This window comes from Ctenocephalides felis, unplaced genomic scaffold (genome assembly GCF_003426905.1).
Source record: "Ctenocephalides felis isolate EL2017-DRISC unplaced genomic scaffold, ASM342690v1 CF-g0.4_SCAFFOLD_03572, whole genome shotgun sequence".
Classification (NCBI taxonomy): domain Eukaryota; kingdom Metazoa; phylum Arthropoda; class Insecta; order Siphonaptera; family Pulicidae; genus Ctenocephalides; species Ctenocephalides felis.
In genome coordinates, this window is record NW_020539726.1 from 28028837 (window position 1) to 28041972 (window position 13136).

At 27.8% G+C, this 13136-nt stretch overlaps 1 protein-coding gene across 1 annotated transcript; it reads right to left on the minus strand.

Moving 5' to 3' along the window:
* Nucleotides 1-1000: 1000 nt before the first annotated feature.
* Nucleotides 1001-9359, minus strand: LOC113388327 (adenylate cyclase type 2-like). The gene is made up of 3 exons (XM_026625719.1): nt 9268-9359; nt 7365-7476; nt 1001-1171 (listed from the first exon to the last, which is right to left on the minus strand). The coding sequence occupies exons 1-3, from the start codon at nt 9357-9359 to the stop codon at nt 1001-1003; spliced, it is 375 nt and encodes a 124-aa protein (XP_026481504.1).
* Nucleotides 9360-13136: the final 3777 nt, after the last annotated feature.

Sequence of the window (13136 nt, forward strand, 5' to 3'; positions counted from 1 at the left end):
CTTGTAACTTATAATTTCGCCAGACTTCGTTAACTAATTAAAGCGAGTGCCTAACCGTATGCATTATTTGCGGAAATCCCCGAAAATGCGTTTCGATTTCAATCAAAGACAATGTAAGGTTGCCATTCGGTAAAAAAATAAAAATACTACCTATGACGTAATCATCATCTAGACTCCCCTGCTCTCCATGTCACCCAAAATAAGCCAATCAATAACCCCCCCCCCCCTATAGTGCTTACGTAATACTTGAACAGCCACTATTTTAAAAATTTCATATTTTTGAAAACTTAAATATTTTTTGTATACTGACATTTTTTGAAATTTTTCTTTTTCAATCTTGAAATTTATTGAAAGTTTTTGATACCCATTTATATCGGTTGATCCAGACTGTCAAAAATATCTGATTTGACCAAAATTCAGCATTGAAGTATATTTTATAATAGAAGAATTTTATAGACTTGTTATATTATTTACATTAATTTTTGCAATTTTTGCTCTTGCCTTTGACGCCAGGACAAAACAAAGAAATTTGTCAGATGTGGTTCTTAAAGCAAAGTATTTGGGAAAGTATTCGGCAGTTTTTCCTTAGAAGTCGAGTAGAATAATTTTCACTCCGGAGTAGAATGGTGAAAAAGATAATTTTATATTAATTGTTTAAAACCCAAGAACTCAACGTCAATCTCAAACGGGGTGATAGTAAAAAGAGCCCAATTATTGCTAACGCCAGCAAATAGCACATTTTTAAATTATTTTCTGGATCTCCGAAACCGCTGGACTTCTTCATTACGTCAATACAAGTGAAATATTTTATTCTTACCCTTCAAAAAGTTAATAAACAAATATATAATAAATAAATCCAATTTAAAAATAAATAAACTTAAATCGTTTGCGTCGCAAATTGATATCTTATCATATAACTAAACAGTATGAAATAAGATTCTTCTATTGTCGATTCAAACTATTGCCAATATTGAATTTAAAATAAATATTGTGGATTCTGCTAAAGCTTTAGAAAAATAATAAGACTGATAGAATAGGAGCACCTGATAGCCTCGATCATCTGCAATCCCATGTTGACGCAGTTGGCCGCGTGATGGGGCCGAGATACGGGCAAACCTGACACACAGTAATAGCAATCGCCCAAGATTTTGATCCTCATACATTGGTTTTCCTGGAAACAAGAAAAATGTACTGAAAACACTTTCGAATAGAATATCGACGGTGGCAGTAGATTCATAGTCGGTGGTGGCAATAATTGTACGATTCAACTAGTGGTGCAAAGTGCATTGCCTTACTTCCCGTACCAGAATTAAATATTCGAGAGAAAAAAATCAGTAATTAATAAATATTGATCAATGATTAATAACAATTGTTTCAAATATTTTCAAGTAAATAATTATAATCACTATATATTTTATCGTTAATAAAATAAACAGTGACGATCTTATCGCTCAAAACACTTGAGAAAGTTTACATTAGCAAGAGGTGCCGAATAAATCCATCTGAGGATATATTTCTTACTATTATAATAACGCATTTGATACGCATTTGATATACATTTTCAAACTGAATTGTAAATTTGAAATTTGACCAGGGCTTTTTCTATTTAACCCTTTGAAGTAGGGAATACAATTGTATAAGTACAAATACCTGTAACTTATAATAACTAGAGAGACTAGCAAATGTAATGAGAGAAGGAAGTTGTAGAGTAAAGTTTAATATATATCATAAACTAAATAGTGGTTTTATTCACATATATTATGGTGATGGAATATTTATAATTTACAGTCCACTCAATATCAAATTAATCACAGTGATCCTCAATATATTTTTGAAATATTTGAAATTTTTTTTTTCTGAAAATTTGGAAATTTGCAAGTAAACTTAAAAAAAACAATCTTGGTACGGACCCAACAAAATTGTAACAATATTAGTACTGATTTTTTAAATTTTTATCAAATATTTGATATTTTGATGATCATATATATAATGATAATTTTTTACTGCCAAATATCACTTTTTAAGTTAATTAAATATTTGAGGTACAATAAAATATTTCATAACAATATTGACCCTTTTCTACGGTGTTTTTCGCAGGATACTGCTGTACAGAACAGCGAGCAGAGAAGCGCTACAGACACAACATCATATTTTAAGAATTTTCTATCATTATCAACAAAACTATATTTAAAAATTAAAAACACATTTCTATGAAAATAAGAATTACAATAACAAATTAGAGTTATTATTAGTTTATTTCAGAGTCATAAATATATCATAGTCTATTGACTACACTCGTAGACTTAGGTAGCCATGTGGATTAATTTATTGATTATAAAATAAATTATAGTTATATGTTATATATGTATAGGAATTATAGGATAAGTTTATTATTTTTACGAAATCTGATTATTGATCCAAATGCAACAAACCCAGCAAATTGTTACTCTAATTGTCTATTAAACTCTTTTTTTATTTTCTTTTTATTTTATTGATATACTATTTTCATATCACAGTCAGGCAGGAGTGCCTGGTATGAGAGATTATGAAAACAGTTACCATAAAATTAAACTCCTGATTTGAGAAAATCAATTATTTAATGTGTGTCTAAATGTATACAAGTCAAATATAATTTAAAAAAAAAAAAATGTGGATTTTGCCCAATATAACAATATTTTATAATTACTTAATTAATTTACCAATTTATCAATTATTATATTATTTATTATTATTTAGTATTTATCAAATACTTTTCTTGCTAGTAATTTCGTTTTGTTATTTGGAAATTCTAATTCTAAAAGTTTTGTTATTCAAAAATTCTAAAAGAAAGGTAATTGATAAATGCAACACACATTAGTTTATATTTATCACAAAATATTGTTTTATTGCCTTTCAATATATATTGATTTTTTTTAACTTCAAATATTATATTTGACTGGTATCATTTAGACAATCAATGAATAATTGATTTTTTTTAAACTAAGAGTTTAATTTAATTCAATAATACATAACTATGAGATATAAAATATGACTAATAAAAATTCAAGATATTTCAAGATAACCACTTTAAAACAATTTTACGAAAGAAATAGATTGTAGTAGATACTTATTAGATGCCAAGTCTCCTAAGACTTGATAAACTTTATAAAATATAGAGAAAATATTAATATAATCCACTAAAGTTATTGATAGTTTTTATTTTTACTTCATTCAAATTAAGAAGTTCAAATTTTAAAATTCTATTTTCATGTTCCTTACTTACTTACTTAAATAATCAACTATCTCTTGATATTGAATTTCTTAAATTTGCAAAAATCATTGCATTTAAAACAATTATTTTAAATTCGAAAAGATACGAATAAAATTTGAAAAATCATTTCATTTAAATCTATTATTTTAAATTCAAAAAGATACGAAAAATGATTCAGAAATTCCTAAAAAACCATATTTTATTGTCTCAATTTATATTGTTGGAATTTCATCATAGACCTGATAATAAATATTATAAGGTTTAAGGATTTCATCCGAGTTTTGTGACATTTCCATTCCATGATTTTCTTATTTTTAAATAAATGATTGTGCAAAACTTATACCATGTTGAAATACATGGAACCAAATTCAATGATTTTATATATGTATATGTAAACATAATATAATTTCACAAAAGTATAAATGATTGAGAATTTTCTTTGACTGAAATAGAAAAATTGTACTAAAGTTTTCAGATACAATCTAAGACAATTTATTTCCAATTACATTTAGAAATTAAAATTTTGTTAAAAATGATTATAAATATTAAAAGAAAACATGTGAACTATTTTGCAGTAATAAAAATGCACGGTATGTTATAAAATCAACAATAAAATCAAATCTAAATTCATAATATATTACCTATGACAAAAAAAAACAGAAACTGATCATGCACATTCATTAAAACAAACATTAAAAATATTCAAATATTGGAAATGGTTTTACATTTGTCATAAATTTTTTATTGTCTGCATATAAATTGTAGATATTCGGCTAGCAATGAATATTTATGAAATAATAAAATTTTGATCTATTGTAAACGATAAATGTCATTTGCCGAAGCTCAATTTGCATGTGCGCAAAACTAGTTCACGATAAATGTGGGAGGATAAATTCATGTCAGCATTTTTGACGGAGAATTGGATTAATACATCAGGATACTGTCAGAAAAATACACTTTGAGATTATAAAATAATTAAATTTTTGAATGAAATAATTAATTTGATAATCGCATTTGATACCTTTAAATCCGTTCTTCATGCTGTAATAAGAATATTTTAACTATTCTTATATGAGTAGCTGCAAGAGATGCACATGGGGCAAAGGTTAAGTTAATTGAAATTTGTTTTAAAATATTTTTTAATTATTGAAGGAGATGTTTATGCTTTTCCAGAAAATTAGATTTGTTAATTATATATATATATATATATATATATATATATATAATTTATTTCTCATTGGTTATATAATTTAGCTATTATTTCGGAAATTCATTTAAAATTAAGAATAAGACTTTGTATATGTTTGCGCAGTGGCAGTCCCTTTTCACCCAGGCCATGGGGTGAAAAAGAAAAGATGATAAATTTTAGAAAAATAGCTAAAAAACATATTTCTATAATTAAAAAGCGGTTGAATCTAACTAAAATGCCTCTACTTTTAAATATTGTTGTTAAAAAATTTCTAACTTTACTTGTTTTTGAGATATTGGTAGTGAAACTTTTTACCCGTGGACGTTTTGAATCCAACTTAAAAATCCCTCTACTTTCAAAAATTGTTATTGAAAAATTCCTAACTTTACTTGTTTTTGAGATATTGGTAGGACCTTTTACCCGCGGACCTTCAAGCCCCCCTTTTTCCCTATAATTTTTTCGACTATATGTTCATATGTCCCAAGAAACAAAATTATAAAATATTTTTTGACCAATAAGAGACAGTAAGATGGACATTCAAAAGTGACAAACGAGTAGAAGTCTTTGAGATCCCCGACAATTTTCCAGATATTTTAAATCAATATGAATTGTTTGGGACTAAATTGAAAAAAAGTATGTGCGTTTGTATATATTTAAGCCAAAATTGGACCTTGTAATTGGTATCTTTTCTCATTAATTGTGGAACCGTATTAAATGCATCATCGAGTAAAATATCCCATTCAGCATCGCAATATATGAGCTTATAAGCATTTCAGAAGTATTTGTACTGTAAAAACCAAACGACATACATCCCAGCAAATAACACATATCAAACTATCAGATATAGAAATATTATGCTCAGAAAATTTCTCAGTTGTTGCCTAAATATAGAAATATGTTTATATGCTATCAAACTGATGACGAAAAATTAAAATCAATTCAAATCAATAATTTTTTTGGTGAATTGCGATAAGCATCCGCGTTGATTAATTCAGCCAGACAATCGGCAAAGCCGTTTCTTCATAACAAGCAAATAAGTATATAAGCCAAAAAATCTGAACCAATTTTAAAAATTAAAATACTGTTCGAAAGTTATCAGATGGAAATTGAGCTGTAATCGTGTATTTGTACAAAATTGAATAATCCCTACTCAGAGGGACACAGGACTAATATAGTGACATCATCTAAGAATTCTGCAAGATAATATCATTGGTTCTGATCCCGTTGTGGTGTAATGGTTAAGATCGTGGGTTAGCACAAACTAGTCCCGGGTACAATCCCAACATTGGCCAGTTCGATATCAAGCAGTATGATATCAAATTTCTATTTTAGGTTGAAGATCCCAAATATAATTTTAAGTAAAACTCGCCTTTTGTGGGCATATGTATAACACATATAGGCAAGACTATTAGATAAACATATATGGTATATGAACATGAAAAAAGAATGTTGGACCAATGAGTTACTCTCTCCAGAAAAAATGCTATAATAAAAAACTGATTGCTGTTGAAGAAAATATCACTGGTTTTCAAGAACCTAAGTAGGTCTTCAGACTATATTTGAAATTAAAAATATCTCATGTCCATTTACTGCTACATATTGCTTATTTGATAAATTTCAGTGTATGTCTATAACCATTCTAGGTTATATTTTCACCTAGCACTGTTGAAAATGTAATCGGCGAAGTACGAATTGGATCCCCGTATTTACTAAATAAATATTGAACTGTCTGATATATCACATCGGAAATTCGATATGTGCAAGCAAATATATTTGTATTCGTTTATGAAAGCCATCGGTTTAGTCTTTTGTTTACTATATAAATACTTTATTAAATCTATTTGATGAGTGAGCCAAAATTTGACAAAAGTGGTTTGCAAATATGACAAAAATGTTGGGGATTATACTAACCATGCATAATACTTTTATAAACAATACAAAAATAATATTAGTTTACTCGACATTTTTCAAAAAAACAAAAATTCGTCACATGATAGTTTTCTATCAAATTTTGCAATATTCTCTACAAGGTTTATTGAATTACGATCTATAATGCAATAACAATTTTCACGATGCGGCTTTTACAATACTTTATTGCACTTGTATCAACCATCCGTTATTTTCTCCTATAAGCTATAACACTCAAAGGCCATAAATCTGGTTTATATTCACTTATAAAAATCTTTATGTTCTAGAATTAAATTACAACGGGTAAGAAATACATGAAATGGTTGGAAAAATACAAGCTTGCTAAGAAAAAATTAGAATAAGAAACAAAACAACTTCCAACATAAATTTATATTAAATTTTAACTATTTTGTAATGAATTCTTCTACTAAGTCATAGAAACAAATTTAGCTGTTTTATTCGTTTTTTGAAACTTATAGTCGGCGTGACTAGTGTGTTAATCCGTACAAATGCAACGAAAGTGCGTTACGGCAGATAAGAAAAGATAAGAGTAGAGTGCTAACGATTCATCATTCGCTCTTAATGATATCATTCCTATATGGGTCAATTGTGATTAGTCGTCGCGTATGTCGCGTATGAGATCTGTCATTGTATGCGTACCGGCATCAACGTTGTATGCGTACTGATATCAACAAGGAAATCGGCATAGATAAATAAACATTTTAAAGTTCCATCATAATAACGACCGAATTCCGAAGTTCCGAATAAATAACGACCTATTAATTTATACAGAAAAATAAAAAAGACCCTTTTCACTATTATATTATTTAAAACCTTCAGATGCAGCGTTTTCCAATTTAGCAAAAAATTACTGATTTAGCACTAAATTGATCAACTTGAGAATGTAATTATCAAAAAATTTTATTTATTTACATTACAATTCATCCAACTGAATGCTACAAACAGTGCTATAATGATACTTTAGTAAGTAATAGGTGAAGAAGTGAGTTTTCTCACCTGCGCAATTTGATCAAATCTTCCAAAGAGCTCGTTCAATGTTTTTACTAAATCCGATGCACTCAACTTCTCTGACAAAGGCGTAAAGTTCACAATGTCTGCATACAGAATGCTGTAATGGGATTAAATAATATAGAAATGTTAATAGAAAAGTAGATTTGATTTGATGAAATTATCGATAATAATTTGAATTGATTATATAAAAAGGTCATGTTAAATAATAAATTGTTCCATTAAAAAATTGATCCATTTATGGCAGTAACTTTGAACAATTTTTGCTATTCACAATTTTCACACGTGAACAAGGTTTTTGTATAGAATTTTGTCTTACATGATCATTTTTGACATAGGAGAGGACGGGACACAAAGGTCTAATTTGACTTCAAGCAAGTATATTGTACAAACCAAACTAATTATATCACAACAAATTACACATGTCAAACAAACAACTATCTGACTATGTTAAGTTGAACTCCTCGCTAATTCATCATTGTAAAATGTGTTTTTTCGCTGGTTTTCAAAAATTTGTAACTTGGTCCTTTCTACTTTTTGATTTGCTAGGGCAAAGGTTCTATTGATCATTTTTAGTTCAGCCAGGACTTTAACTTAAAATTAATAAAACATTTTCATAAAATTCATACAATTAAATAATAATAAACACAACAACAGTGCTCAAAACCAAAAAATCTAACGATGAAAGAAAATACTTTTGTTATGGATTTTGAAACATTGCCGTTTTTTTTTCTGATAGGAACGTCATAAGAATCAAGGCGATGGCTGGTTATACATCTTTTTCCTTCTTCTTTCAAATATTGCTGTTAAAAAATTCGCAACTTTACATATTTTTGAGATATTGGTGGCGGACCTTTTTACTCCTGAACCTTTAAGCCCTGTTCTATCTTATGCAATTTATTGATTTCAATTAATGAAAAATACCAATTAAAAACAGGCCAAAGAATCCACCGGTAAAAAAGGGGACTTGAAAATGGTTTTTGTAATTAGGTGATTTTTTTTTAATAAATATGTTATTATAGTTTCTGTTTAATTAAAGACTATGTTACAATCTATAAATCTAAAATGAGAAAAAATGATTGAGACTGATTATAATATCATTAAATAAACATCATACAAAAATATAACACCATGTTATTTTGTACGTACCTTCTCTATTTTTTAAGTTTTCAAAGGAACGACCAAAATACAAATTAATTCATTATATGACTCCTGTCGATTTGTAATAGTATAGTTTTATTATAATTCATCTAAAACTAATATATCAATTAAGAAGTAGAAGTACGGACAAAATGGCAGTATTTTGTTCTCCAATAATATTTTTTTGTTTAATGTTATAACCAGTCTCAATCGTTTTTACTCAGCATTGGATCATTTATCATCAGTGATTGAGTATTAAAATTAAGTTGGAACTATAATAACATATTTTTATAAAGAAAAAATGCAATTTGTTAAAAAATCCATTTTGTCCATATAGTACGAATAAAATGACATAAAGAGCAAAATAATGACCACTGCGACAAGACTGTGACAATGACGCTTAACATCTGACAAAACTCTTATTATAGCTTTTTTCATGTTATATAGTCGTTGAAACGTTAAAAAAACTAGCCAATTATTAAAAAAGGTCACAGTATCATTTCGTCCATATATATACCATTTTGTCCGTATTTTCCCTATTTGTATTTTATACAATAATCAATTTCGACATAAAGTGAACTGTTATGTCCAAACTTTAAACATTGATCCAAGCTCAATTATTACCATTGGGAACTTTCGAGGTGATTTTACGAGCAGTTTGCTTTGCTATCCCACTATGCAAAAGCTTTCGCATTTAAACTAGAAGTCAAAGTCATTCAAATGCAAGTCACCATAAAAAGTTTGTCGTTACCTGACATTGTTGTGTCGTTGCACATGCATTTCATGGAAACGAGCTGCTGCACCTGAAGTGTTGTTCTCAGGTGTCTGACAGGCGTCTGCCATCTTGAGCATTATACTGCGTTTCACCTGAAAAAAAAAATAATAAAAGTAAATTATCCGAGCAAATATCTATGAAATTTGTAGACCGAAATATGCCGAACAAAAGTGTTGCCTCAAAAAATTTACCATCAATTGAAGGATTGGAAAGATGAAGAACGACAAAAACTCGAATTTGCAAGTATTCGATTTTTTCATTTATGTAAGTAATTCTGAACTGTTTGTATAATAGTGTATGGCATGTGTGTGTATCAGAAATACAAATTTTGCATTTTATCATCTGGTATTACTACCTATATCCTATATGTTGCATCAAAATACCCTACAAAAATTTTCATTCAAAACTTGTTTGTTATAATTAGTAAAATCTTTTTTATATCTATAATCTATAAAATTGCTTGTTGAAATTAGTAATAATATTTCTTATATCTACACTTTTTTTTCAATACTAAATATTTAAAATGTTCGTTTTGTAACTCAAAACTGTTGTTTAGCTATCATTCAAGATTGAGATGATTTTTTAATTTGAACTGAAAGCAAAACTTTCTTAAACTCCAATCAATTAGATAGTTAGAAAATAAGAAACTTTTATATACAATTTAATAGCATTTTTGAAAAACTTCTAGCCTCTTGTCGTGTTAACTCTTTTAAATTAAATTAAATAAGTTTATAGAATAAATATTTATTTTTCACATTATATTTAATTAATTTATTAAAGAATTAGGTATTTTTAACTTCTCGTAGGGTAAGTTATAGTCATCGCAAAAAATCTAAAATGAAATTTTTTATATATAGTAACGTTTCAGAGGTTTCTGAACAATTTGGCATACCTTAGAAAAAATGTATGTATGTGTGTGTGTGTGTTTGCGGATACAAATTTTTGTCGACGATTTCGAGAATACGGATCCTATTAATGAGAAGACGTGCTGATCAGTTTTTGGCAAAGGCAAGTCTAGTCTTTTCGAAGATACGGGACAAAAAAAAATAGTAGATGAGTTTTCGAGAGATCGGAGCGACCTATTTGAATTATTCAGAGAACATTTTATTCGTATTGACAAAACAAAATATTCTTTAGATTTTTGCAAAGGCTAGTCTAGCTGTTTTGGAGATTGAGTGAAAAAAGTAAAAAAGAAGCCATTTTGAGGTCAAAAATGATCATTAGACATATGTACATCAAATTATCAGATATTTTATAGAGATGGGTACCGTACCCATGTTTAATCGTTAAACTGAGATGCAGCGCTGTCGCGCTTTGATATTTTATCTCTAACACAGGCATGCAGCACGATTGCTTTGAAAAAAGTTCAAAATTTTCAGAAAAATTCAATGTATAAAAAGTCTATTTTTTCAGAAATTTTAAAATACCCCAAAATCTTTTTTTGCAAAGCTTTTTAATTTTTTTTTTAATTTCAATTTTTGATACGGAAAGTTCCAGCAATTTGCCTTGAGGCACGATGCCATGCACCACTAGTTTATTAATAAATTAATAAATTATTTAATAAATCAATAGAGATTGATAGTTTCGTGTATTAAAATAATTACCCAACTGATGACAGCATTTAAAACCAAATATAAAAAATAAATTATGATACAGTTTCAAACGTTCCGAGACTATAATTTATATCATTGTCAAAGTAAAAATGAATAAACTATGTTAATTAGATATGGTCACAAAAATCTCTAATAATGTCGTGTGCAAATAGAATGACATTGATATATTCTTGTTATTTATTTATATAAACAGATATAAAAACATCATTCAAACTTCGACTTGTGATAATCGCGTAAAATCCTATTATTTACCAGTTAGGAGTTTTTGTTCTGAATCACATTCATAATCACATTTTGAGAGACATTGCATCTACATAGATTCCACGAATCAAACCTACATTTGAAACACTTCTTATATCATCCCTAATGAAAGCATTTCTTTCATACTAAAAATTGACATATCAAAAGTGTATAAAATTTTCCACGACTTTCCATACATTTATCGTCAGAGCATTTCCCACAATAAACATGAGGAAAATATACAACTCTCCATAGGGACCGAGTGCTACATTTAATCGTCCATGCAAAATTTCACAAGATTTCCGAGTAATTTTAAATATTAATGCGAAAAATGAACAAAGACGTTAAAAGGGGATAAAATACTCCTGAAGGAATATTGTTAAGTGCATGCACTCTATGCTTATTTTGTAAAATACTCTTCAAGGTATTACTTTAAAAGACTAAATTATAAACATTATTAATGAAGTCATAGGAAAGCATTTCCGTGAGGATTATGTATATAATTTTCAAACAAGTTCTAAGAGAAAATGAAGTTTGTTATTGATACTATATGGAATTTTCTTATTATTTATTGGTAAATGATGTTTATTATCTACTCAATACTGTACTGGATATTGAGTTTCCGTATCTACAAATTGTATTTTCTTTAAAATAAAAGTAAAGCCATTTTCTACCTTATAGAAACAAAACGGATGGAGCACAAACGTCAATATCAAATTTCCTTAAGGTAAATCGTAAATAGAGAATTATAGATAAATGAAAGCTATATACATGACATAGATAAACAAGTTTAAATACAAGTGATACATGATATTGACAATAATGTAATTTGAACTAAATTTGAAGAAAATACATGTTAGAAACAAAATATATTACGTCTTCTAAAAGGAAGAGAGAAGTTTTTGCATTGACAATTACATACCATGAAATTAAATTAGTAGGATCTCATCTATACATGTTACATTCGTTAATTTGCAAGTTATCAAGTTTTTGGATAGATGATAATTTTCTGCAGTAACTGCTAAATCATAAAAAATAAAAAGTGATTCTTCTACTTAACTGTAATATAACAATAATATAAAATTTTGAACAACATATCTTACACTAATTTTTCGGCTTTTTTTTTAAATTATGCTACTTTTCCAAAGTTTTTACAATGCTATGAAAAAGAACAGATATTATCTTGAAAAATACTAAAACACTATACTTTTTTTTTTATTTTTCTTTGTAATAAAACTTCAGACATTAGAGACTATGGTTTGCTTCATCATCAGTGTAAATATAAATATTTTTTTTCAATTAATATCGTCTTGGACTCTTCAACGAAACCTTTGCATATAGATTGACCTTAGTATATAAAGTGTTATTTTATCTACACAAGACAATATTTGAAGATTTCAAAATTTTGGCTTTTGCTACAGCATTTATCTTCTTATAATATTTTTAATTTCTTTGCCAAATATTATTTTTACTTTCAGTTGAACCGATTTCTAATACTTTCCAATCTAAGCTACAATTTTCCAATAAAATATTTTTCTACAATTTTATTCCAAATATTTGTCAAATTATTATATTATGAAAAATAACATTATTATCATAAGTAAATATTTTTGTTGTCACTTTGAGAACACATACGAGAAGTTGAACTAAAATTAATATCCTGACAAATTGGGCCATTTGAGAGTTTTTTATTCAACAAAAGAGACAATTAAGATAACATAACTATTTTATACTGAAAATTGACCCTTTATTGTAGTAATTTATATAAAATATAGTAACCGTACCCGTTCACGCTTCGCAGTGTTTTACTTTCAATTAAAAATTTGAACAAAAACGCATATTTGTTACATCTAGTCTACTAATTTTCTTGTCTTCCAATCTAATTGTCCATATAATTATCTGCCTACCTCTCTACCTGTCTACCAGTTTACCTGTCCACCTGTTTGTCATTCAACTAATATTCCAGTTCACCAATTTACAAGTCCACCAGCT

Coding starts and splice junctions, on each gene's coding strand:
- LOC113388327 (XM_026625719.1), bottom strand. CDS start 9,359: ATGGCAGACGCCTGTCAGACACCTGAGAACAACACTTCAGGTGCAGCA. Junction 7,477..9,267: donor CAACGACACAACAATGTCAG/GTAACGACAAAC, acceptor ATCCCATTACAG/CATTCTGTATGCAGACATTG. Junction 1,172..7,364: donor GATTTGATCAAATTGCGCAG/GTGAGAAAACTC, acceptor TCTTGTTTCCAG/GAAAACCAATGTATGAGGAT.